A 27200-nucleotide genomic window follows, 5' to 3' on the forward strand; every position below is an offset into this window, starting at 1 on the left:
AGAAAATTCTTATTTTGTTTGTATGCCCCATCCGAGTCATTTTAAAATACTATTGTATACAATAGTATTTTAGTTCTAGTAGAGTTATAAAATGACTCGGATGTGGCATACAAACAAGATAAGAATTTTCTAGCATAGATTATTTTAGTATAGAATAATTATGAATGTGCTGTGACAGAAAAGACAAAACTTTGTAGTATAAGATAATCATTTTAAACTAACGTGGAATTAATATTTTTTTTTTATAGAAACTCATTTGGATTATGGATCAAATCACATTAAAGGATAAATGAATCTAAAATGGGTATGACCCATATTAGCTTATGTGTCATTTATTTTTAAATTTTTATCATAAAATTTAATGCCATATTATATTTATGGTAGGGGTTTGAGACAAAATGACTTTTAAGTGACAATGATAAAGTTTAGTTACTTTTAAGTGACAAAAAATAGTTACATTACTTTAGTGAAATTGAAAGATAGTTCAATAACCATCGGTGATATTAACCTGAGCATTGCATACAAAGTTTCATTATATCCAACTGTTCCTTTCATTATGTTATTTTTTGAGAGACTATATAAAATAAAGGGAGTATGTATTACAAAATGTTTTTCTTTATTGGTTTTTTCGTAGATCCATGTTTTTTAACAAAAGGTTTATGCTTACATTTTTGTATTATTAAATTGATATTCTTATTTTAGTTTCCTTTTTCCCAAACTCCTATTTTAAAGAACCACACTCCACTGCAGAACTAAACAGTCCACCGACAGCAGCAGCAAGTGATCATAGTGAGGGAGCCAATGTCCGCTTACATTCCGCCGCACAAAAGGCACACAATGGGATCGCCGTCGCCGAAGCCAACTCCGGCGCCGGAGTCCCTGACACCTACCTTCAAGAAAAACCTGAATTTCGGGAACCAGAAGAGAAAGGAAAAGTATTTGGGCGGCTTCCTTTACGCTCATGATGCAGTTTCCAAATGGTTCCCCGTTGGCTTGACTGTTGACGATTCTCAGTTTTCATCTCTTGTGAGGCTCCAACCCGTTTCAGTGGAGCGAAAATCAGGAGATAAACCTCTCTCTTTGGTTCTAATGGAAGGTACTAGTACTTTCTCCGTTTTTCTACAACAGTAGTCAAATAAAAGTAGAATCTTTTACTTGATGAATGCTGCATTAAATGTTTGTACTTATATGCTTTAGTGGTTGTACCTAGAGAGTGTTGTTTTGGTTTGTCAGCAGCTAGTGTAGGTAGGTACATGAAAAAAAGAAGCTAGGTAGGTACACTACGTGGTGCACCTTTTTGAACGTGACGTACAACTCCTACGTAGTTCAATTTTGGTTGCCCTCATTTTCTGGGGAAAAACTGAAGCAAAGGAAGGAACTTCTGAAAATGCTGCCACACTTTCTGCTAGGTTTTAAGGCATCTTTCTGTCTTTCTTAGTGTAAGGACTAAACAGCGTCACAATTGCAAAATTCTGGAAGAATTAAAAAGGGAAGGCCAGTGCTCAAAACATCCCGTGTTCACACAGGTCCAGGGAATGGCTGCACCCCAGAGGTAAAAGGAAAGGGAAACTGAATTGGGAGAGATCAATGTCTTCATATTGAATGGGATGGAGGTCAAATTTATGTTAAGCTTTTTATCAGTTAGAATCTCCGCTCTAAGATTAGTACATACTTTTTGTTGTGGAATGAATAGTTAAAATCAATCATTTGTGGTATTGTACCCACCTTTTTGTTTTCTATTCGATTTTCTAGTTTGGAGGGTTTTTTATCTCTAAAATCCTTTTGTCTGATTTTCATGGACAGATGGACTTCAATTTCAATTTGTGAAATCTTTATTCAGTGATCTTTACTAAACCATATATATATATATATATATATATATACATACACACACATACTTGTTCTAGGTTGCAGCGAACGAACAAATCAGCTTATGGATAAGCCATGGCTTTTGGCGGCTTTAAGTGTGATGGAGGACTTACTTTTGTCATTTCAACATGTGAAGCGTGACATGGAGGAATCTAATATGGAAGAAATAAAGCCAACTCTAGTTGCTCGTTTTGGAAGGATTCTCTTTTATGGGTTAGTATTCTTCATTTCTATAGTAGGCTTGTCATATTAGGAATCTTTGGAGTCTTTTGTACCCTTGTGAAACCTAATAACATGTGTCCTTATATTCGAAACATATAGGTATTTAACAATGCAAACCTCCCTGACTAAATGGGCTAGCTGTTCTCTCGGTCAATTTGTACCCCTTCTCATTCATTCCCTTTTGGCTTGCGAAGACTAGAAAATATTGATGATGAAAGTTGGGAAGTGTTTAAGCAATACCTTATGTTGGGGAATTAAAGAATATAAAAATTAAGTGAAATTAGATAATGCATGGCTGTCTTATTTTCTTTCCCCCTAATTTATTGGATTTCTCCGAGGGGACGATGCATGGCTGAAAGTTAAAAGGACTTTGACAAAGAGTTTAGACTAACTAAGTGACTATTAATTTGAGTGTTATATTGTCTATATTTGACCAAGTGACAAAAGTATTCATTAGTTGGCTAGTCTCTTCTCAATGTTTGCCATTAGGGAGGTTAGTCACACCCTATTGAAGACATCAATGCTGTATTTTTTTCCCTAAACAAACTTATTGGAAGCTGTTCCCGTTATCATTTTGTTTTGCCTTGTAGTCACCACAAAAACTGCTATATTAAAAGATCACAAAAAGAACTACCATATTAGATGGACACTTAGTGTTTTCTGATTTCTCATAAACTGGCATAGAGGATGGCACAATAGAGTAGTGCAGAGATTACATGCAAGAATTTTGGCTTCTGAATACTTTGCATGTTTACTTGTTTTTTCCAATTCGTTAGAGTTGAGTAAATAAGTATTATAGCCTTCATACCCCACAATTTTGGTCTTTGCAGTTTGCTACTTTAAGATCATGTTCCGTAGCTGTATTACTTAAAGAAAATAATTAATCAACCAGCTATGCTTCAATAAAGATCTAGTTGGGATTCATTATAAAAATTCTGTGTCCTTCAGCTTTATTCAAGTGAATTTTATGATAGTACTCAATTTTTTTGTCTTGCAAGGCAGATTAGGATTTTTCTAAAAATAGAAATTCTCTAAATCGCAAACTTATTTTACGTTGACATACAAGTATTAACTAGATGCAAGAGACTCCTACAACGAGTCTAGTGTAAGTCTTACAACAACTAGTCATTAAACCCAACTAGTTAGTATTGTTTATATGAACTCTTGGATTCTGTCCTTAGCTAATTCTACATTGGTTTCAAGAAATTATAGGTCTTTTGAGATAGTTTTCTCCTCGTGATTCTAGGTGTTCCCGTCTTTGTCCAGCATTTTTAATCATCATAGTTTTGCGCCTTTAGGTTGTGCTTATGAATGGCCTTGTAAGATATGGCGATCTCATGTGATCTTTTCTCATTTTATCTCCAATGTGCTCTACTTGGACCTTGTATTAGATTTATTTATTTCTAATATCGTCCAACATTGTATGATCGTTCATCCATCTAGGATCTATCTATACTTGTACAATATTCCTCTTATATTGGGCCTTAGAGGTCGTACGCTTACTTTCATGTAATATTGCTGGTTTCATAACAGTTCTGAGAATTGAATTCTTGTGACTTCAAGAAGGGAAACAGAATGTTTAAATTATCTAAATAATATACCTTTTAATGTAAAATCAGTTGCTGAATTCTTTTTTTTTTTTCCATATAAAAGCAGATAGAAGTTTTCTTGACATGCAACCTTTATTTCCTTTAAGATGAGCGAAATCTTTTTCCTTATACCTTTTTTTTTTGATTAAACTCAAATTGTATTAATCAAAGTGTATATGTACATAGCCAAGTAGCTGCTGACCAACTACTATCCAGAATTCTGAATCTAGTCCTAGATTACATATTGCATTCGCATCTACTACAAATCTAGGCATTGCTTCAAACAAAACTAGACAGTTCATTACATACAAAGGCCTAGGCAAATCTATCTAAGCTATGTAATGTCTGCTGCCAAGTTGGACGTCTTCTGCCTCTAGCGTGCACATGTAGAACAATTTCTCTGCATATTCTGTGTTCCTCAAAGACACTTTGCTGGAATCTAATCATGTTCCTTTCCCTCCATATTCGGTATATTATCATATCAAACACACAACTAGTGATTGCAGCTTTTCCTGTCTTCTTTCTAGCCATTCTGCTTGCCCATGTAAGCTCCTCTTTCCATCCCTTTATGTTCCTTTTCATGCCTAGCCATACCAGTAATTTGGTCCATACTCTGCTAGTAACTGGGCACTCAAAGAATAGGTGCTGCAGTGTTTCATTAGCAGCTTTGCAGAATACACAATCCTGTGGCACCTGTATTCCCATTTTATTTAGTCTATCCACAGTAGATAGCCTTTCATGTGCAGCCAACCATAATATGAACTTGAATCTGGGGTGAATGCTTGTCTGCAGAACTATGCTCTTCCAAGGGACTTTCTGATACTGGGGAATCAACATAAGATAGGCCTGCTTGATTGAAAATTGTTCTTGCACCTGCAATATCTTCAGTTGATCACTCAAGGATCCCAGCATGGGCTGCCTCTTCAAGTTCTCCCTTGCCTCTATGATTTTCCTGATTACCTAAGCTGCAGTCTTGGGTGTAGGCATGTGCTCCAAGTCCTGCTTTTTTATATAGTAGTTATGAACCCATTTTATCCACATGCAGTCTTTTTTCATTGCAACTGCCCATAATTGCTTCATCACAGCAGCTTTGTTCCAAATGCATAAGTTTATGACATTCAAGGCCCCCTGCAGATTGAGGCATACAGACTTTTTCCCAAGATATTAGTGCTTTCTTTGTGATAGATGCGTCACCAGTCCATAAGAATGATCTGCATATTGCATCAATCATCTTCATAACTTTCTTGGGAAGGATGAATATCTGTGCCCAGTATGTTTGAATGCCAAACAACACTGATTTTATCAGTTGTAGTCTGCCAGAGTATGAAAGTAACCTTGCAGACCAACACCTTACTCTTGCTGTAATCTTCTCAATTAAGGGTAAACATTGCTGCACGGTTAATGTTTTTGATGATAGTGGCACTCCTAAATATCTGAAAGGAAGAGTACCCTCTTCAAACCCCAGTACATTCATAATATCCTGTTTTTCATATTCATCCACCCCTGCCAAGTAAATAGAGCTCTTATCAGTGTTAGCTTGTAGTCCAGAAGCTTCAGAAAATTTCTGAAAAGTCCCTTGAAGGAGTTTGATGGATTCAATGTCTGCCCTGCAGAACATAAGTAAGTCATCCGCAAAACAAATGTGGATTATGCCCAGTTTCCTACATCTAGGGTGAAAGTTAAAGTCCCCATTCTCTGCCAGTTGCATCATTTCTCTATTTAAGTACTCCATAGCAATTACAAAGAGGTAAGTAGGGTCCCCTTGTCTGATCCCTCTTTTTCCTTGGAAAGGTTTGGTAAGTCCTCCATTTAGCACTAGGGAATATGAAACTGTTGTGACACATTCCATAATCCATTCAATGAATCTGAAGGGAAATCCAAGATCACTAAGCATTCTTCTCAAGAATCTCCGGTCTATAGTATCATATGCTTTCCTTAGGTCCACTTTCATAACACACCTAGGAGATACCCCTTTCCTGTTATATCTCTTGAATAATTCATGGCTGAAAAGTATGTTATCAATGATACTCCTTCCTTCTATAAAAGCAGACTGCGAGTGACCTACTATGTTCCCAATCATCTCCTTTATTCTCAGTTGTAACACCTTGGCAATGATTTTGTACAAGGTGTTACAACATGCAATAGGTCTACCAGTGTAGGATCTGTGAGTTTGATACCTGTGCCTGTATAGATAGGTGTAATTGTGTTTTTGCTTTGTCTGATCTTCCATTGTTCATGAAAGTACTGTCAATTGGTGTCTCCACACATAATCCAGTTTGCCCTGGATTTCTGTCTAAGTGCTTGCTCTTCAATGTTGCTCCATTTATCAATTTCAGCTAGTATCTCCTTCTCCTGATCAAACAAGTTTTGACAAAAGGGTGGAGTACATATGGTAGCTTGCACAATCTCCAGTTTTTGTCTAGCTTGATTCAGCCTTTGTGCATATGAGGCCATGTACTGATTTAGGTCCTTTAGCTCATGCTTCAACTCCTGTAGCTTCCTACTAATACTGGCCATCTCATCTGCACCCTGGTTCTGCTCCCATACCCTTCTCAATATCATGAAACTCAGGATGTTCCATTACATTGGCAAACAGTTTAAATGGTTTTGGATGTAATCTCCTCCTCTTACCACATCTCAGCAGAACAGGAGAGTGATCAGATACTCATGGATTGAGGAAGTCTGCCTCAATATGTCCATACTGCTGTAGCCATTGAAAGTTGCCCAAAGCCTAATCTATTTTACTATATACTCTGCTTGCCACAGGCTGCTTGTTACACCAGGTAAAATGCCATCCTATTGATCTTATTGGAGTCAACTGCAAGTTATTAAGCATTTCCTGGAAGCCTTGAATTTCCCTTGCTGTGACTGGTTGCCCAATTCTATCCTCAGTAGTTAGACCATTGTTGAAATCTCCACATTGAATCCATGGAGGACTGATTGGTGCCCCCAACTGCTGTAATTCAGCCCACAATTCCTCCCTTTGTTGCAATGTATTCTTTGCATACACCACTGTAAACTCTGTATTAAACTGGCTTGTATTATCCTCCACTGAGCAATGGATATACTGGTCCTTTATTGATAGTATCTGCACATTAATATATATGATCCTTCCATAAGAGCCAAATTCTGCCATTTACTGTTGTGTTATAGTTACAACAGTAGTTCCATCCTTTAGCTACTTTCTGCAGAATTTTCCTTGCTTTATCTTCTTTAACTCTAGTTTCCACACACCCTATAATGTCTATTTTATGTCTTGCCAGAAAGTGCTTCAACTCCTTCTGTTTTGAGAGCTTGTTTAGCCCTCTAATATTCCAGGTGCACACAATCATGGGGGGTCTACCATCCTCTGCACACATACTTGTCCTCCCCCTGTAGTGCTAGGTTCCTCAATTCTTAGAGGAGCAAATCTGTTGGCCTTCTGCAACATCATAGGCTCTCCCTGTGTAGTATCTTGTACAGCTATGGTTTTGCCTTTTGACCCTTTAATATTCTGTTGCTCAGTCTGTTGTTCAATATGATCCTCTTCTGTATTTAGGGAGACATTTTGCTGTGCCTCTACCTGTGTAATTCCAGTTTCAGCTCCACCTTGTTGCTTCCCCTGTTCTTTGTCTGGCACTTTTGCTTTTCAGACTGGGTTCTTCTTTCTATTTCTTCTCCTTTTCCTCTTGGCCACTTCTTGGTAAGTGCTAGTTTACAGATATGTATAGTGTAGTCTTGTCCCACATTGGAAGAGGAGTAATATCTCCTTGTAGTGTATAGCTATAAATAAGGACCTCTTGTATTGTATTTATTATCAAATATCAATAATATATTTTCTCCCGTGCTTTCTCACATGGTATCAGAGCATTAGTGAGAAAAGATCGCTGTGCGTCATTCCAACGTTAACCGGGAAGAAAGAACTTAGTCATCGTGTAATTTTTCCGGTGACCTAAAGCTTGTCTAACTGAAAGTCACTTTCTGTCGGTGTTGTGCTAAAACCAACACCACCACGAGGTAGATCACCCTCCGACTACCAACCCCTGAAATTTTATTCGGCAGTAAAGCCGCCACGCTACTCCACGCGCCGGCAACAACTTTTCCGGCGAGGGTTCCGGCAACTTTCCGGCCATTTTTTCGCGAAGCTTCTTCAGGACAGTGTGCTCTCCTCAAAATTCCGAGCCTACCCATCTAATTCAAATCAAATTCCGGCCACTTTTATATTTTTCCGGCGTGAACAGTGACCTTCCGGCCATTTTTTGAAAATATTTCTTCAGGACAGCTTGCTCGCAAAGGAATTCCGAGTCTATCCATCCTGGTTACGACAAATTCCGACAACTTGGGAATTTTCCGGCGAGCTACAGTGTTTCCGACACAGAACAGTGTTCTGTTTTCCTGCTGTAAACAGTGTTTTTCAGGCTATTTCTTCAGTTTTCTCACAAGAGTTACTTATTTCCATTATTTCAAGTTAACCCTACTACTACAAATTGTAGCGACATGGGAACCGATGCTTTGAATAGTCGGATGGTTTCTTTAGCAGAGTATATTGAGTTCCTTCAGTATAAAGCATGTAAGCAGACATCTTCTGATATAGCTTCTGTTGTTCAAACAGGTAATAGCGTGATTTGTTTCTTCCAATCTTCATCCTCTGAGTCTTGGGTCATTGATTCAGGTGCATCAGATCATATTTCTGGTAACAAATCTCTTTTCACTACTATTTCGTATTTTCAATCTCTTCCAAAAGTCACAATGGCCAATGGGTCTCAAACCATGGCAACTGCAATAGGTCAAGCAAGCCCACTTCCTTCCTTACCTTTAGATTCAGTCCTTCATGTTCCCAATAGTCTTTTTAATCTCATAGCTGTTAGTCGCTTAGCCAAATCACTTAAATGCGCTGTTTTATTTCTTGATGACCATGTTTTTATACAGGAACGCAGTACGGGGCGGATCATTGGTACCGGGCGTGAATCAAACGGACTTTATTACCTTATCCTTGCTAAATCACATGGACTCACATCTTGTCTTCCTTCTACAACTTGTCCTGTTACTGATTCACCAGATTTATTACATAAACGGTTGGGACATCCCAATTTGTCAAAACTTCAGAAAATGGTATCTAGTTTATCTCACTTGTCAGCTCTAGAATGTGAGTCATGTCAGCTCGGTAAGCATACCCGCTCCCATTTCCCTCGGCGTCTTGATAATCGAGCAGAGTCACCTTTTACTTTAGTCCATTCAGATGTCTGGGGTCCTAGTCGGGTCAGTTCCACCTTGGGATTCTGCTACTTTGTCAGTTTCATTGATGATTATTCCAGGTGCACTTGGATATTTTTGATAAAAAATCGATTTGAGCTGTTTTCTATTTTCCAGACCTTCCATGCTGAAATTCAAAATCAATTTGGGGTTTCTATTCGCACATTTCGTAGTGATAATGCCCGAGAGTATTTGTCTTTCCCCATTTCAGCAGTTTATGAAATCTCATGGGATTATTCATCAAACATCTTGTCCGTACATATCTCAACAAAATGGGATAGCTGAAAGAAAGAATAAACATCTTATTGAAATTGCTCGTACCCTACTCATACAATCTCATGCTCCGTTGCGTTTTTGGGGATGCAGTTCTTACATCTTGCTATCTTATTAATCGTATGCCATCTTCAGCTATCCAGAACCAAGTTCCATTCTTTGTTATGTTTCCCCACTTACCTTTGTTCTCTCTTCCACCCCGTATCTTTGGAAGCACTTGTTTTGTCCATAACCTTACTCCAGGAACAGATAAGTTAGCTCCTCGTGCTCTTAAGTGCGTATTTTTGGGTTTCTCGAGAATACAAAAGGGGTATCGATGCTACTCTCCTCACCTCCAGCGGTACCTTATGTCCGCTGATGTTACCTTCTTTGAAACCCAATCATACTTTACAGGTTCAGGTCATCACTTAGATATTTCTGAGGTACTACCAGTTTCATCTTTTGGAGATTCAGTCACTCCAGCTCCACCACCTACAACTCCAGTTGTAGCTTCACCACCTATAGCTCCAGTTGTAGCTCTACCACCTATAGCTCCAGTTCCACCACCTACAGCTCCGGTTGTAGCTCCACCACCTATAGCTCCAGTTCCTCCACATAATCCAGTTCAACCTTCTGCAGCTCCACCATTCTTGACTTATCATCGTCGTCCACATCCAGCATCAGGCCCAGGTGATTCACGCCCCGCATCAGATTCTGCACCTACTGCGGACTTGTCTCCTCTTAGTCAACCAATTGCACTCCGCAAAGGTGTACGATCCACACTTAATCCTAATCCCCACTATGTCGGTTTAAGTTATCATCGTCTGTCGTCACCTCATTATGCTTTTATATCTTCTTTGTCCACTGTTTCTATCCCTAAGTCTACAGGTGAGGCACTATCTCATCCAGGATGGCGACATGCTATGATTGACGAGATGCCTGCTTTACATGTCAGTGACACTTGGGAGCTTGTTCCTCTTCTTGCAGGTAAGTCTACTGTTGGTTGTCGTTGGGTTTATGCAGTCAAAGTCGGCCCGGATGGCCAGGTTGATCGGCTTAAGGCTCGTCTTGTTGCAAAAGGATATACTCAGATTTTTGGGCTTGATTATAGTGATATTTTCTCTCCCGTGGCTAAAGTAGCATTTGTTCGTCTCTTTTTGTCCATGGCTGCTGTACGTCATTGGCCTCTTTATCAGTTAGACATTAAGAATGCTTTTCTCCATTGTGATCTTGAGGAAGAAGTTTATATGGAGCAACCACCTGGTTTTGTTGCTCAGGGGGAGTTTAATGGTTGTGTGTGCAGATTGCGCATGTCACTATATGGTTTGAAACAGTCCCCTCGAGCTTGGTTTGGTAAGTTCAGCACAATTATTCAGGAGTTCGACATGACTCGTAGTGAGGCTGATCACTCTGTGTTTTATCGGCATTCTGCTCCTAATCTGTGTATTTATCTAGTGGTTTATGTTGATGATATTGTTATTACTGGTAATGATCAGGATGGTATTACTAATCTGAAGCAACATCTCTTTCAGCACTTCCAGACTAAGGATCTGGGCAGATTGAAGTATTTTCTAGGTATTGAGGTCGCTCAGTCTAGCTCAGGTATGCAGACCTATTGATTCTCCTATGGATCCGAATGCTAAGCTTCTGCTTGGACAGGGGAAGCCTCTTAGAGACTCTACGAGATATAGGAGGTTGGTTGGCAAATTGAATTACCTCAGAGTGACTAGACCTGACATTTCTTTTCCGGTGAGTGTTGTAAGTCAGTTTATGGATTCTCCCTGTGATAGTCACTGGGATGCAGTTGTTCGCATTCTTCGGTATATAAAGTCAGCTCCAGGCAAATGATTACTATTCGAGGATCAAGGCCACGAGCAGATTGTTGGGTACACAGATGCTGATTGGGCAGGATCACCTTTTGATAGACGTTCTATGTCTGGATATTGTGTTCTAGTAGGAGGTAATTTGGTCTCGTGGAAGAGCAAGAAACAGAATGTAGTTGCTCGATCTAGCGCTGAAGCCGAATATCGGGCCATGGCTATGGCGACGTGTGAGTTAGTTTGGGTCAAGCAGTTGCTCAAGGAGTTAAAGTTCGGAGAAATCAGCAAGATGGAACTAGTGTGTGATAACCAAGCTGCTCTTCATATTGCGTCAAATCCGGTGTTCCATGAGAGGACTAAACACATTGAGATCGACTGTCACTTTGTCAGAGAAAAAATACTTTCAGGAGATATTGTTACAAAGTTTGTAAAGTCGAATGATCAACTAGCAGATATTTTCACTAAGTCTCTTACTGGTTCTCGTATTAGTTACATGTGTAACAAGCTCGGTACATATGATGTGTATGCACCGGCTTGAGGGGGAGTGTTAGTTTACAGATATGTATAGTGTAGTCTTGTCCCACATTGGAAGAGGAGTAATATCTCCTTGTAGTGTATAGCTATAAATAGGGACCTCTTGTATTGTATTTATTATCAAATATCAATAATATATTTGCTCCCGTGCTTTCTCACAGTAAGGTTCCTCCTTTGTTTCTGTACTAATCCTTCTGCAGTTTTCTGAGTCATGGACAAATTTTATGCAATCTACACAAAACTTTGGCCTCCAATCATATGTCACCTATTGTGTATTAATCAAAAGGGAGAAAAAACTCCCGTATACAAGAAGTATACCAAAAAGTAGAGAATTTACATCAGGACATGATTCTCTACAAAAGACGCCGCCCAATCTTCTACACAAGTAGGGGCTATATGGGTGCACTAAAAAGCGATCAAAGATAAAAGACTAATCTTAAGATGTGAAAAAGGAGACTCAATCCCCTCAAAAACTCTCTTATTTCTCTCTCCCAAACTATCCACATGAGAGCTAACGGGGCGAACTTACACTCTTTTTGCTTGCTTCTTCTTCGGAAACCGGCCCAGCTATATAGCATTTCCTTTACAGTGCTTGGCATCACCCATTGAACGCCAAAAAGATTCAGGATTGTCCTCCACAAACCCGAGGACACAGGGCAATGCAACAAAAAATGATCAACTTCTTCCCCTGAGCTTTTACACATGTAGCACCAACTAACAAGTATAATTCCTCTCTTTCGCATATTTTCAGCAGTCAAGATCACTGCTCTCGCCGCTAGCCATGCAAAAAAGCACACCTTTATGGGCGCCTTAGGAATCCAGATCGAGGAGTGTGGAAAAGTAGCCTCCTCTCTCACCAACATACTCTGGTAAAAGGACTTTACGGTGAACAAACCATTGCCGCGCAACCCCCATCTCCAAGAATCACAAGATGGATGGGGCATGTCCTGCCCGTATAGCAATGCCAACAAATCTTGGAGCTCCACAATCTCCCAATCTTGCATGTTCCTTCTAAAAGAGAGGTCCCATACTACCCCCTTCATGCAACCTCATCATAATATAGTGGTAAAAAAATAAAATCTCATCATACTTCATGATTACTTTCAATACATTTTACTCTGTGGATCGGTATTTCAGGTGAGATTTCTAAATTTGTGGTCAGGAATGAATAGAGACAATCATGACCTTCAAATTTCTGAATTCTGATGTTTTCTACCTTGTGAATATTGTAGCATTTGGGGTAAATTTTACCTTTAATAGTTATATTGTGTTGTTAACCTCATACCCGAGTCCTAATTTCTATCCTAGATGTTAAAATGCTACTTATATTGCACTGTTTGAAGCATTGCTTTGTTGAGTCTATTAAATCCAATGCACATTTCGAAATGTGATCCTCCTTAAATTCTTTGTGATGCAGGAATTCTTCAAATAGTCAAGAATCCCTGAAAAGTAACCCATTGGGTGAAACTGCGTTGAGGCAAATGAAAAAATCTTTCTATACGAAGGTTCCTCATTCATATATGGAATATATAGGAAATCTTGCAGTTGAGACTCTTGGGCTAGAATATGGGGAAGAGAAGGAATTATACTATGTTAAGGTATTATTTTCATGCTTCTAACAAATGTAGCTCTCTTTATGTATTGGTTCTTTTTTGATAACCCTTGTGTTTGTAGCTTTCCGATAACTTGTGCTCTGATTTAACTATCGCCTGCAAATGTACGATAGCCAAGGATCAGAAAAGAATTCAGCTCAATAAGGTTAGTACTCAGTTCCGCCCCGCTTCTTGATGAAGAATATAATTTCTTGCACGATGCCTAATTAACTGTTTACTTCTAGCTTTAATAAAACAACATTTAATCTTGTCATGAACATATTTACCTCCTCTACTTATATTTTTTCATTCTTTACTTCTTGCAGCTTGTCTTTTTCTAACTGTATTTTGACACTACGCTTTTTCTTTTAGATTGAGGCGAACCAAGTACGCCACATGGTTGCAGATATGAGCTGTCTTGGAAAGAGTTCAGACCTGAGGTTGATGCTACATACCAAGAAAATCTTGACCGCTTTATCTGTAAGTTACTTTCCTCCATTGAGGATTAATTTTTCTGCGTGCTAGAATCGATCAGTATATTAGTTAGATCCAAGTCCTCCATTTGTTTGTCATTTCTTGCTATTTTTTACCTTGTTAAGCCATAACTCATATTTGAAAGTTCCGTCCGATGTTTGGATTTATATTTTTTGAACATTACTGAGAAACATCTCCATTCAATTACTTTTGGTGCAAATTTCTTGCTTTATCATGTTTTGTGGCTTTGAGGGAGGGTTGAATGTTTCTTCATGAAAAAGAGAACAGTAAAGTAAATTGCATGTTGGGCTTACCTTATAGGCTTCAGTAGGTTTAAAATGCTCGAATACAGGTTTGATTTACACTTGGCATTATTTTTGGAGTCCTCTAGTTGCTGGAATGAGTTAGATACGAATCATTTATAAAATGATACTCAAATGAGGGAAACTAGAAAAGAGAACAAGGAAAAACGAAGCTGGACACCACAGTTATCTAAAAAAGAAGAGGAAAAAAGAAGATACAGAGGCAAAAAGTAGAAATGAAGATATTCTTCATAGGCCTTTAGCCTTATGGTCTTTTAATGAATTTGATTTGCTTTGGCATCTCAAAGTAGCTACTATTATCTACTAAGATTTAAGGGCTTCCAGAGCCCAATCGAAAGTGAAGTTATAAACCAAGTAAGCAGAGTTCCTTTTGGTGGAAAATGAGGTGTCTTTTGACGTTTCATCAAGCTCATTAAGTCTAATGCCATTATATTTTAGAAGGATATCGCTTCTTATCAACAGGGGAAGATCTGCGGTACAAGTTACGGGTTCGGCTGAACCCATTAGCTTTGGCCCAAGGCCTGTATTTGTGTTAAGAAATTTACTGCATATGCATAAATAATCCATCTCGAACCCAGTAAACTATCCTGTCCTGGAATTCAAAACCTGTAACCTTAAATCCCAGATCTGCCCTGCTTGTCAAAAACATTTAGTCAGAAATTATGTATAGAGTTAAAGTCTAGTTTCAAGCTTCTGAGAAACATATGCTTTTTGGATACTGCATGATTCTGCCTTTCCGTTGATAGGATTTTTTTGGCTACTGTCTTATCTGATTCTCTTTTGTTGGTATTTACAGTTTAACAGTTTCAAGTCTGAGCAGCCTTATTAAAAAGAAATGTCTGAGCAACCAGCCTTATTATTTCCAGTATGGTCTATTGAGGATAGGCAGAAGGTGGAACATTTTTTTTTTGGTGAAGCAATAAAGATAACTTGAGTAGTATTAGACGCAAACATGAACCCACCATTGCTTAATCAAGTACTAGTTGACCAGTGCAATGTGCAATAGATATTAGTTGACAATCTGATCAACAAAGTAGTGAGATTAATGCTACTCTTTAATTTAAACATTAGAGGGACCAGAACTACATACATTGCTATTTCTCAACCAAAACGATGTCAAAAAGGTGGAACAAATTGGTCTTCACCTATGGCTCAACTCCAATTCCTGGTCCCTATTTTGGCTTTTGGGTACAGAATATGACGAGCAGGATAGCAAGATCTATAAGTACATCAGAACAATAATCTCAATTTAGGAGTAATATGGGTTTGTAAGTGTGATTTATAAATGGCAAAGCCAGTTTGCTTTAATAAGCAGGGGATGGAGCAACAAAACTCATTGACTTGACGGAAACGGTGTGATTCATTTGCAGTTTTGGTGGACATTTTAACTCCACCCCAGTGAACCAAGACCTTTTCATGTGTTGCTGATTTTATATGCATTTTGAATTTTCATCTATGACGCCTGCACTGTTTAACTGAAAGAACACCAGTAGTGGTATTTGTGTAGCTAAAGAGCAAGTCTTCTGATTTGAATTACTCTTTGCATTTTTCCAGGATGAGGAGATCAATGGAATTAAAAATCTTATTGGTTCTGCCATTTTGGACTCAGAAGTTAAGGGTGGGTTGAGATGGTCCATTGGCAAGGATTCTTCAGGGGGTCGATATGCTGTAATTGGTGTCTGGCACACAACTGCAAAATCATATGGAAATCCGTCAATACGGTTTAAGCTTCGACATGCAGATCGATTTGATTTCAGATCTTCAACTGGTGAGGTTTCATGGGAGACCAGCCTGAAAATGCCTGGGATTGTATCTCAATTGCGAGTAGGTTTTCATTCCCTGACGACCATTTATGTATACTTATTTTTATTTGGATCTCTGTGGATAATACATCCGTGTGTGCTTGCAATTGGTGTGATTTACACAAAACCATATCATAGTATTCTTAGAAGTTAGATTTGAACATTATACCGTGTTCCCACTTACCGATTACATCCACCGAATTGGGCAAAATATCATCCAAAGCAGCTGGAGCAACACAAATTTACCGCCAATCCAAATCTAGTTGATTTCTTTGTTGGAAATTATTAACTTTTTGTATGTCTTCTGAGAAGATTTGTTATAGCTGTACAACAGCTTTAGGGAAGATATATTTCTGTAAATAGCTGAGATGATTTTTCCATATTTATCCTAGGAAGATCAGATATGATATGTATCCCTGATTTGTAGAGATATCGCTTGCTGGCTTTATTTGTAATCTCTGTATATAAACCCCTAGTCTGTACATTGTGAAGATGAGAAAGACAATACACCTTTTTCTTTTCCTTTTAACATCTTCAAAGATATTACACTAAAAAGTTATAATTAAGATTTACTTGCTCATGTTAGCAAATGGTTACGTAACTCGCATGTGCCAAGGAAGTACAAACAGAACCATGCAGTGTCTCTTCATTGTTGAATTGATAAGCATTTGTGTTTTATTTTCTGAATTGACCCTGCACTGCTGAAATAATTGAATTGATTTACATTGTCTAACCAAAAATGCAGAAGCAAACAATCGATGAAAAGCTGGTGTTGAAAATGCTTGAAGACAACTTGAAGTTAATCTGGGATCACTGTTTGTCAGATGGCTCTTCAAGCTGACCATGTTTCGTGGTCCTTCACTTACTTTTTTGCAAATATCTGCAGAAACTGCTATATGTACAGTTGGTGAAGAAAGTTGACCTTTTGAATTGCAATGCTGGAATATACAAGATGTATATTTTTGAATTAGTTACTAAAGTTTACCCAAAACGCTGAAATTGCTTTTTGCACTATGTAGTTTGTGTATGGAACGATTGATGCAAGGCCTCTGATGCTAGTGGCATCACTAACAGCTTGTTTGCATGGTTGTTACCAATTGTATCGTATCGTATTGTTACTTTAAATACAATGTTTGTTTTGATTGTTACTTAAATTTTATTGTTTAAATCCATTGTTTTCGTAACGACGAAAAGTGCCACTTAATGGAATGACGGATTTGGTATGGTGATGTCATTTCTTTGATGTTTCTCTCATCTTGCCCTTCCTTATTATTAAATAATTATATTTTATCATTTATCCTTTTTTTATATAATAATTCTACTCCGTATCCTATTTAATCTTAATAATATTGCAAGTTCATTCTTCATATTGTTGGTGCGTGACATCATGAAACGACGACAAACGATAGTGAAACGATATGTAACCACAATCCAAACAAGCTGTAAGGAATATCGGATGAGATTGTAAATAGTTCTGTTGTGAAGCCGTAATGGATAGAACTTCTTGTTTGAACTTACTGTTGAGTTGGCACATTAGATTTCACTTGATGTGGAAAATGTAAATAGCAGACTAATTCATTGAGGGAAAACCTTAGTGTTTGCAAAAGCAAATAAATGCAAGACGTATTGTGTAAAAACTTTTATCACTGAACCATGGTTAAGTTGCATTATTAAAATTAAATTATTCTATTTGATATAAACACAAAGTGCGGACAAGTATTTATTGTCTACGTGTTACCACATTGTTTCACCTCTATTGGGCCCCTTAATTCATATCACAGATGCCGTTACAAGCACTAATCTAATTACGTAGATCAATGACATTTCATACTCTTCGAATAAAATCTGAAAGCACCTTTCAAATTCTTTCCTCCCTTAATAATAGGAGTAATTAATCTTGTGACATGTAAAGATGGGAATTGAAAAATGATATTTAACTCTTGATTTTCTATAAAGTATTAAGTCATGGCAGTTGAACTAACAATCAATGCTACGGCAGGTTAGCAACTTACTCGCAGTATTTTTACTGCTCTTTAAATGAGAATATGGAAACTTTGATATTTTAGAATACCATTTGGGCACTGGTAACGGTTTAAAAGGAGAAGAAATATATTATTATGCTTCTGAAAAAGAAGCAATACATGATGTATAAGCAATCTATTCCAGGCAAAAGAATCAAATACAACTATACATGTAGTATATATGTTGATAGTTTTAAAAATACTTACCTTAATTTCCTTATTGGTAAAGCACGCCCAAAAAGTTTTTCTACCTCAGTTGCTTCCATTTTAAGTCCATCCAAAACATCCATTTCTTCTTTGCTCAGCTCTCTTAAGAAGTTCTCTTCATCTCGTTGGAGCTCTTTAAAACCTTCAAACAGTTTACTGAATAAGGTGACTTCTTTATCTCTCACCTTCTCTACTTCTTCTTCTATCTCCTCAACTTCTTTTATGATCGTCCTTTCTCCTTCTTCCACTTTCTTCTCCAACCTCTCAACAAGGGGAGGTTCAGGGCCACATGTATTATCTGTTTTTATGAATGTGTTGAAATCACGCCCAACTTTTTGAGCTGCGGTTTGCAACTCCGGTATAATGCTTTCAGGCAAAACTGCACTTCTTGTGTAAAGTACAGAACCACCATATCCATCCCATGCATCATTTCTGCCCTTATAGTACACAAATATGTAATCCTCTGGACTATTTTCTACTTTGGATGACAAAATATACCTGCAGAAAACATCAATTCACATGTTTATTAATACACAGAAGAGGTCAATTGCAAACCAAGTACAACATCAAGGTCCAATTTTGCACACGAGATATAGAACGAATTTCAAGATAGGATTTAACAACTCGTCATCTCATGCCAAGCCTAGATACAAAAGCGGAGTCAGGATTTGAAGTTTATAGGTTCGAGATTCTATTATTTTTAAGTTATTGGGTTCTAAAATACTAATTTAGCAGCCATATTGGTTTCCTAAGACAAATGTAGGGTAGGGTAAAGACCAAAGCTACTGGGTTCGGCCGAACCCATAACCGAAACGGAAGCTCCGCCCCTGGCAAGATATTTATCTATCAGCATGGTTTAGTCCGGTATGGAGACACGACATCAAATAGGTATTAAGAGAAATACCAGTCATCTTGGTAGTGAAGATACTCATTATCATGATTGTAGAGTATCCCCGGATACTTTGGATCTTGCACGAATTTTTGCACCGCTGATCGAGTGAAAAATCCTCCATCAGGTGTACGTATTCTCCAAGATAAATTCCCCACAAGTTTGTTTTCTTCTGTATGGAACTCATGCAATTGGCAATCAAAAGCATCAAAAGTGGGATTCAAACCGCGAGTAATGAACCATTTCCCGCTAAAATCTTTCATGTCAAACTTCTGGACAAGAACACTGGGATCAGGTACAGGAAAGTCACCAACATCAGATTTACGAGGTACACATTTCTTTCGGGAGACTGCACACTCATTGAACTCGTCTACGACACTGTTTTCAAACAAATCACCACATTTTATCTGCAGAATCACTCCAGCATATTAGTATACTGCAAATGTGATCACAAGAATAATGAGCTTAATAAGAAATTTGTAGACACCTGACATTCCGTTTCGTCAGGTCTATTGTTGCAAGTCTGGAGACAGGCAACATTAGCTGCACATGCAGGGTTCGAAATGCACTTCGCAAGCTCTAACCTGAAAGCATAATACTTTTCTTAGTCTCCCAAGAGTGCTGACACACATGCTGAAATGAAGGTTAGAAACTCATAATAACTAATATAGCATTTCTCCTTCATCTCACATCAGAAGGTGGATAACAAAATAAGCACACAAGTCACAACTAAACGGATTTGAAGAAAAAACAGAAAGAAAATATAACAGAAAAGCTGCTAGAATATCAAAGAGCCATAGATTAAGGATTAGACAACGATGTTAACTTAGTTTAGTTTTCAACCATTGCATCCTTTGGGATGCAAATATTTTAGAAGGCGTATCCAGAAAGTTGATTAGGTAATATTTGGTTTCCTTGTTTTGCAGAGAAAAAATAAGGGGCAGGTGAGACAAGGAAAACAATTGGGTTGTTAGAAGTTTTAGAGTAAAATGAATTTCATTTTAAATATTGACTTATTCAGCGAGACAAATTTAGCTGTCTTCTGGGGTCCAGGGACTGGCGAAACTTTCCTATATCCCTAGCACAGCAACACATCAGTTATTTTTACCACCATAAAATAAAAAAAAATAAAAAAAAGGGAACAAATGGTTTGACGAAACTTGTTAACAAGGCAAACTCATACTACTATTTTCTTGGCCTAATTACATAACAGAAAATCTAAGTCTCACAATCAAAATGGAGGTAGAAGGAAAAGCATTATGGTTGAGATTATGATACACTTTGAACATGCTTAAAACTTGATTTCTTTGATTGTAACAGCGATTAGAGTCGAGGAGTTATGGACGGTTGATCAGAAAATTCTAGAGACAGTTTGGTCAACCTGACATCTTCCAGGGTGAGCAGGTTAAGATAAGATAGCACCGCCAAAACTGAAAGCTTTACATCTTTACCACTTCATTCTTAAGCCAGGATGATAATCCCGAGAGAACAAACAAGAATCAATTTCACATCCTTATATTTATACATGGGATAGAAGAGATCAAGTTCGAAACTCATGTACGAAACATACAAGGGGTAGCAAAGCAATCAGGAAAGCTTTAAGTTGTTTACTGACATCTTCTTATCAAATTCAGTGTTTCGTAGAAAAAACTAGTCTTGATACTTGTGCAGCAAAATATATTAATAGCTTAGTATAAGGAAAAATTCCGGCATACTTTAGTAACATCTGCACGAATTACCTGCACTCTTTCAGTAAGCAAGTACAAGTCTTGAGAGCATCAACCGCATCAGCTTTTGAAGCAACTGACAAAATGAATATAGCTACAATTGCTGTTTTGGCAAATTGGCCACATTTCTCCCAAACCATCAAAGCTACATCTTTTGGAAATTTGCATCCTGAATTTCCCTAAAAGAGGACTTGTGTTAGCAAAGAGAAAGAAGAGGATGAAAAGAATGCAGAGACAGAGCTAGATCCCGACATTCCCTTCGAAAATAAGTAGTTAATGATAAGCAACAGCATGAAATCCAAGAGTAAAGATTTATCAAAAGTCACCTTAGGTACATTCTGGTTAATGCTATGTGCGGGAGAGAGATTGTGTTTCCCGTGTGAGAATAGTTGCAGACCTCTTGAATCCAAACCACAGCATATTCTAGGAGATTTTCGAAAGTATCTAGGTATCCGTCTGCTGGAACAAATTTTTGCTACGACTATACTACCAAAGTAATCTTCCCAACCCCAGCTAAACCTTTTATGACCGGGAAGCTTTGACCCAACATAATATTTGATGGTTTCATGGTTGGCCAGAAAATTTGAATGAGGGGCAAGAGCCATTCTTCAACCGTATTACCACCAACTGCAAACTATAGAATCAAAGTATATCAGATTATGCTATCTTCTACTCCGTATATCTTCTTGAGAACAATATCTTCATTTGACACATTAGGTTGATTGGTCTTACTATCATATGCACAGCCAAAACTTTTTGGCAAATTCACAAGTAGGTAGAAGAACAATAATACAGGAGTGGGATTTGAGGTCAAAAATTGATATGGAGATAAATTTTCAACTCATCAAGATTAAAGGTTGATCCATTGATAAAATGCTTGAGAAAAAATTGTAGCTACAATCCAGAAACATCTCAAAGATAAAGACTGTTATTACCTCTAGCAGCTAAGAGCATATAATTAAAAATAAAAATAGTGGCGAAACCGACCATCCCCTTTAACCAAATTGATACCAAAAAACTACATTCCATCTCCTAACGCTTTCTATGTTGCTCCAAATATCGATCAGTTAATTAGTCTCCAACAGCCCGGAGCTTGTTACAAAAGTCAAATGGTTTGAATTAACATTAGAGTAATCATTCTATGTTCAAGGGACTAATTTTATTGGAACAAACAGATTTTGATGAAACCCACAACAAAGGCTAGTTTTTTTTGCTTTTCTCTATTTTGTGGATGAACTCTATAACAAGACAAAGCAGCTCCAGTTTATAATCACTTATTGTGCTCTGCATTACACAATCAACTAAGAAATCAGCCCCCCCCTTCAGTTTTCTTTTTCAACATTGAAATTGCATCTTCACAAAGTTAAACATGCACAAGCATATAAAACTAGCATCATTGGCAGTACCGTTTCTTGCATTTGCACCCAAAGAACCAAAGTGTAGAATGCTCTAAGCTAAACTGAAGGGCACATATACAATATAAGTAAATGCAGAATCATATTCAATCAGTAAAAGACCAATAGAAGTGAATATAAGTAAAAATAACAAACCTCATGAAAATAGATTGAACATTGAGTATAAGGAGTGTTGCTTGTTTGTAGTATCTTTTTTTTTTTCTTTCTGAATTTGGGCACTTTATTAATTAAGTGAGCACTAGTTTGAGTGAAGGGGAAATGGATAAGACATTTTGTGATCATTAGCTTGCAACGTCACCGCTTTTCTTCGTTTCTGCATTTCCTCTTTTTTGTTTCCCCCCTTCTTCCTTTTGGATGTTTTGGCATTTGGCACACCTTACACATGGTCCAAAATTTTATACTTAGCTTTTCATAAAATATCAGAGGTTTCAATATTCACTTTTTTTTAATGTAGAGAAACTAAAGTTAAATAAAATAATTTCAGAAATATCTACAAATATCCTGTTGTGGCTTTAAATGTTATTTTATCTTTTTGTTATAAGTGAACGTGACTGACTGAACATACATTTTCTTTTTTGAAACTTATATATAAAATAATATTTGTGATTATAAAATCATATTATTTATATAATTAGAAATTTAACTTTAAATATAAAAAAACTATGTTTGAACGGCTTTTAAAAAGATGAGTCAAATAAAATAGAACGAATGGATATACCCAAACCTCGAGACAATTACTCAAATGGTCACTCAACTATTCGAAATTATCTATTAAACTCATTTTTCTTTTATTTGTAACAACAAAATCACTTAACTATGCCTATAGCACTCAGAAGGCCACTCAACTAAATTTCTCAAACTTTTAATTGCCAAATACCTATTTTGCCCTATAAATTAACAACTTTTGCATTTCATTTTACTTTTTAATTATATGAATTTTTTCTCTTTTTAATTTAAATTATGGACTTCCCTATAGAATAAATAATTTTAAATATAATGTTGGAATAATAACATACTGAGCATAGTAAATAATTTAACTAGAACAATTTGTTCGTAATAACAAATTTGATGTTAGCAACAAAAACTCAATCATAATAATAATAATAAAAAAAAGCAACAAAAACTCAAAAATTTATTGACACAATTGAGAATGAAAGAAAATAAAAGTTTTTAAAATATATATTCTATGCATGTAATATAAAAATAATTATTTAAAATAAAGGTATTTTTATAATATACATTATATATTCTTGAAAATTATGCTCAATTACTTTATTATTCTGATATTATATATGCTAGACTATTAATTTTTATTTTTTTTAAAATAAAATTTATTTTTCTATAGGCAGGTTGATAATGTAGATTAAAAAAATAAAAAAATAATAATATTACAAAAGTTAACAAAAAACAAAAGTTGATAATTTAGAGGGCAAAATAGGTATTTGGCAATCAAAAGTTTAAGAAATCTAGTTGAGTGACTTTCTGACTGCTATAGACATAGTTAAATGATTTTTCTATTACAAACGAAAGAATGATGACATTACTAGATAATAATTTCGAATAGTTGAGTGATCATTTGAGTAATGGACTCTCGCGTAGATTTTTTATGTATATATATATTATGTGTTGACTCCACTTAATTTTTTCATATGCTTACTTATTTATATTTTTGACTCCCCTTAGAAAACATTCTGGCTGCGCCACTGCCCAAACCTCTCTCGTATAAAAATCTTGTGATTTAACTGTGCTATCAATGAAGAAAACAATGTTGTCAATATATACTTGTCTAATATGATGTTATCACTAAAAAGTGTAATGATAGTGAATCAAAAGGATAAAGATTACCGTAATATGTTGTCATGTTCAGAAATAAATACTTTAAAATCAAACCTCACATCTTTTTCAATGGGGATATTTTATCGTAAGGTTACTTATACGACAGTCTCAAATATTAGAATAATTTAAATAAAAAGGTTATTGCTTAAATTTTTTCTGCTGCTAATATTCGGCCCTAAAACTTAAAAATAAGCATTTGCATATGGTTATATGAAAAAAAATAATTAGGAGAAGAACGCATAAGAGATCCTTCATTATATATTTTTCCATTTTAATATGAAATTTAACCAAAATACAAATACTCTTCTTAATTAGGAGAAATTGAATATATATGGTGGAGTCCCCTTTTAAAAAAAGGTTTAGTAAAAATGCCTCCAGCCTGATAAGAAACAAGCTTCAATATCACCCTTTAAACAATATCACGAATAAAATGGCGCCTTATGTTAATTTATATGCTTATATCTAGAATCCACAGGATTTTTTGTCTAACAGATAGCATTAATATTATCATAGGATATAAAATAGTCATAGGCAATTCAAAATCTTCTATTTGGTGTTTCAACTATAACTACTGAGTGCAACAATTTCGAGTAATAAATTATTTATTAACCTTCTTACTTTGTTTCTTATTGTAAATGATATTAAGGATTTTCCAAGAAATTGACATATATATATATATATATATATATATATATATATATATATATATATACCACTCGTTCTTTTTCTCTCTAGCTTGTCATGATTTGTAAAATCGATATAAAATCAAATAACATAGTACACGTCCTCTTCCTTCCAAGTTCAGGACATGGCATTTTTTAAATGGCAATGGCGAAGTAAGGAAGGAAACGGAAGTGCAGGAGTTTGACGTGAATTTAATTTTACTGTTTTAAAATTGTTATGGTTTAAAATATGATCATGACAAATTGGGATTTAGTAATGATGTGTCATTACCGTAACAAAAATTTCACTTTTTGATGACTATTATTCTCTAAAATATTAACACATAGTTTAGTCATTTTAATGATACAAAGAATAGTTGCAACTTTACTAATTTTTTGACATTAATTATAAGAAAATGTTATTTTGTGACTTTACTGTTAAAATCTAGTGACCAAGCGTGAAAATAACCTAAGTCTTATCCTCCTTAAGGTTTTGTGTTCTAACAACCAATTATCTCCACGTTCATTAGTGTTCAGATTTAGGGAGGGTATGAAGTAATCTTTATGTGTATTGGCTGTAGTATGACATTACTGAAATTTATTAATGACTGAATATATATGGAGACACGAAGTTTATTAATGACTGAATATATACGAAAACACTTAAAGTTGTCATAATTTTAGACACTCAAGTAGGTCTTATTTTGATGAACAACCGTAGCAAACTCAAAGTGTACTAATCAAATACATTTCATTGGCATGGTTGAAAGTATGAGTTGTACCTATTTGGAGTGTTTAAATAAAGAATCGTAATAACTTTAGGGATCAAATACATTTCATTGACATGGTTGAAAGTATGTGTTGTACCTATTTGGAGTGTTTAAATAAAGAATCGTAACAACTTTAGGGGTCTCTGTATGTATTCAACCTTAACTAATACTCCCTCTGTCTCATATTATCTGTCATAATTCTATTGTACAGTACGTCCCTTAAGAAAAATCAATTAGGATGGGATTTTGACTACTTTACCCTTATTCATGTCTTAATATTTAATTTTTCTTCATTGGTATTTGAACAAAGTTAGGTGTTTGTAGTGTTCAAGGATAATTATTACTAAGGGCAAAAAAAGGAAAAATATAATTAATTTTGTCTTGAAATTCTAAAGTGATAAATAATTTGAGACAACTATTTTTCGTAATCACGACTGTTAATATGAGACGGAGGGAGTATTGTGTATGTGTTATCTTTGGCTATGATCTCCAGATGAGGAGATAATCTGAATTTAATCCTTTTCAAAATTGCTAAAGGATAATATCTTTTAGTTGTCAATAGAGGATTTATCAATTTTATGCAGCACCAACTGATTTTTTTGGTGTGCAACAAATATTGAACGGAAATACCTATGCATAGGGATTTGTGCCAATGTTACCATCAAACTAATACACTGTTTGCCAAACGTCTTTGGCCAAATTTTTAGGAGAAGAAAACGTGATTTTCGGTACGCACTTTTGAGAAGAAATAGCTTTTCCTTAAAATTACTTTTTTGAAAAACACTATAAAAGTACATTTTAAAAGTTTGATCAAGTATTAATTAATGTTCAAAAGTGTTTTTCAAATTGACTAGTTTCCGGTACGCGCGATACACATGTACCATATATCAATGTATAAATTATTAAAAATTACATAAAAATATTATTAAAATTATATTTGAGTTATAAAATAAAATTTAAAATATTTATGCCCTTGAAAATGATGAATATTAATCTTATTTAATCAAATAAAGTAGTGTATCGCCTAACTAAGCATGATAACGATGTAACCAAGATATATTTGAAAGCTTAGTGATGATCTATTATATATCTACTTCTTTTGTTTTAGTTTCGTATCAATATGATCGTCTAGGTACCATGTACTCTAGAGACGTCAACTATAAAAAGAAAAAGAATTAACGACAAATATATATATATATATATATATCGGCTATTATTTTTTGGAAATTACACTATGTAGATTTTCAAAACATATTTATATGGACCACAAGATCTATTGGAACAAATTTTATACTTCATAAAAAAATCCATCGCGAATTCTATTTAGTGATGATAACGACATATTATCCAAATTCATGTTTGCTAAGATGAATTTTGTAGCTAATTCCTATTTTTAGTAAAATTATGTAATAAACTTTCTTACTAAATATTAATTTCTTTTTTTAACCAAAAGACAACTATTTTTCATCTATTTAACGGGATTATGCATTAAATTTTAAATGTTATTCCTAACTTGGTTATGTTTCCTCCTCAACAAATGATAAATTAAAATTTTTCCACAAATAAATGATTACTATTTTTTTCTACAATAATTACTATTTTAAAACCTAATGGTAGATATTCTTTCTAGCATGTTGTGGTAGATTCTAAGAGTGAAAAAGAAACGGATTAAACAATACCAAGCTTCTAAAGAATACTAATAATTAAAATCTTAAGAACAACAAATTGTTCGTATGAAAGGATTAAAAAGGAAAAATTGGTCCAGTGTGAATAAATACAAGGACGAAAAACAAAAGATTTACCCAAATTGGCGAGTTCCTTGTTGGAAAAGAAACTTTTCTCCTAATTTTTTTGTATTCGGTTTTTCGTGCAGCCTTATTAGGAAAAATATCTCCAATATAGAATTATATTGGGAACAAATTTATTTGATTTCGAACTCCTAAATATAAAGTAAGTCTTATGAT

At 35.7% G+C, this 27200-nt stretch overlaps 2 protein-coding genes across 3 annotated transcripts; one reads left to right on the forward strand and one right to left on the reverse strand.

Moving 5' to 3' along the window:
* The first annotated feature begins 729 nt into the window (after positions 1-729).
* On the forward strand, positions 730-16863 carry LOC104101768 (uncharacterized). Its single transcript, XM_070175149.1, has 7 exons — positions 730-1096; positions 1908-2082; positions 12936-13116; positions 13193-13276; positions 13483-13590; positions 15462-15731; positions 16455-16863. Exons 1-7 carry the CDS (start codon positions 802-804, stop codon positions 16548-16550), a joined length of 1209 nt encoding a protein of 402 aa, XP_070031250.1. The 5' UTR covers positions 730-801; the 3' UTR covers positions 16551-16863.
* Positions 16864-17794: 931 nt separating this feature from the next.
* On the reverse strand, positions 17795-22332 carry LOC104101769 (violaxanthin de-epoxidase, chloroplastic). Of its 2 annotated transcripts, none has more exons than XM_009609278.4 (6): positions 22104-22332; positions 20880-21187; positions 20566-20732; positions 19314-19410; positions 18842-19233; positions 17795-18435 (listed from the first exon to the last, which is right to left on the reverse strand). In XM_009609278.4, the coding sequence occupies exons 2-6, from the start codon at positions 21156-21158 to the stop codon at positions 17934-17936; spliced, it is 1437 nt and encodes a 478-aa protein (XP_009607573.1). In that variant the 5' UTR covers positions 21159-21187; positions 22104-22332; the 3' UTR covers positions 17795-17933. The 2 variants fall into 2 exon arrangements, with proteins under 2 accessions (XP_009607573.1, XP_009607574.1); XM_009609279.4 differs by having other exon boundaries at positions 21960-22114.
* Between the last annotated feature and the right edge of the window lie 4868 nt (positions 22333-27200).

This window comes from Nicotiana tomentosiformis, chromosome 5, assembly GCF_000390325.3.
Source record: "Nicotiana tomentosiformis chromosome 5, ASM39032v3, whole genome shotgun sequence".
In the NCBI taxonomy this organism is placed as follows: Eukaryota; Viridiplantae; Streptophyta; class Magnoliopsida; order Solanales; family Solanaceae; genus Nicotiana; species Nicotiana tomentosiformis.

What these genes read in the sequence shown, in the direction of transcription:
- LOC104101768 (XM_070175149.1), top strand. Translation starts at nt 802, where the DNA reads ATGTCCGCTTACATTCCGCCGCACAAAAGGCACACAATGGGATCGCCG. An exon ending in CTCTTTGGTTCTAATGGAAG is followed by an intron (nt 1,097 to 1,907) that starts GTACTAGTACTT and finishes TACTTGTTCTAG; the next exon opens with GTTGCAGCGAACGAACAAAT. An exon ending in GGAAGGATTCTCTTTTATGG is followed by an intron (nt 2,083 to 12,935) that starts GTTAGTATTCTT and finishes TTTGTGATGCAG; the next exon opens with GAATTCTTCAAATAGTCAAG.
- LOC104101769 (XM_009609278.4), bottom strand. Translation starts at nt 21,158, where the DNA reads ATGGCTCTTGCCCCTCATTCAAATTTTCTGGCCAACCATGAAACCATC. An exon ending in TGCTTACTGAAAGAGTGCAG is followed by an intron (nt 19,411 to 20,565) that starts GTAATTCGTGCA and finishes TTATGCTTTCAG; the next exon opens with GTTAGAGCTTGCGAAGTGCA. An exon ending in CTTCACTACCAAGATGACTG is followed by an intron (nt 18,436 to 18,841) that starts GTATTTCTCTTA and finishes TGTTTTCTGCAG; the next exon opens with GTATATTTTGTCATCCAAAG.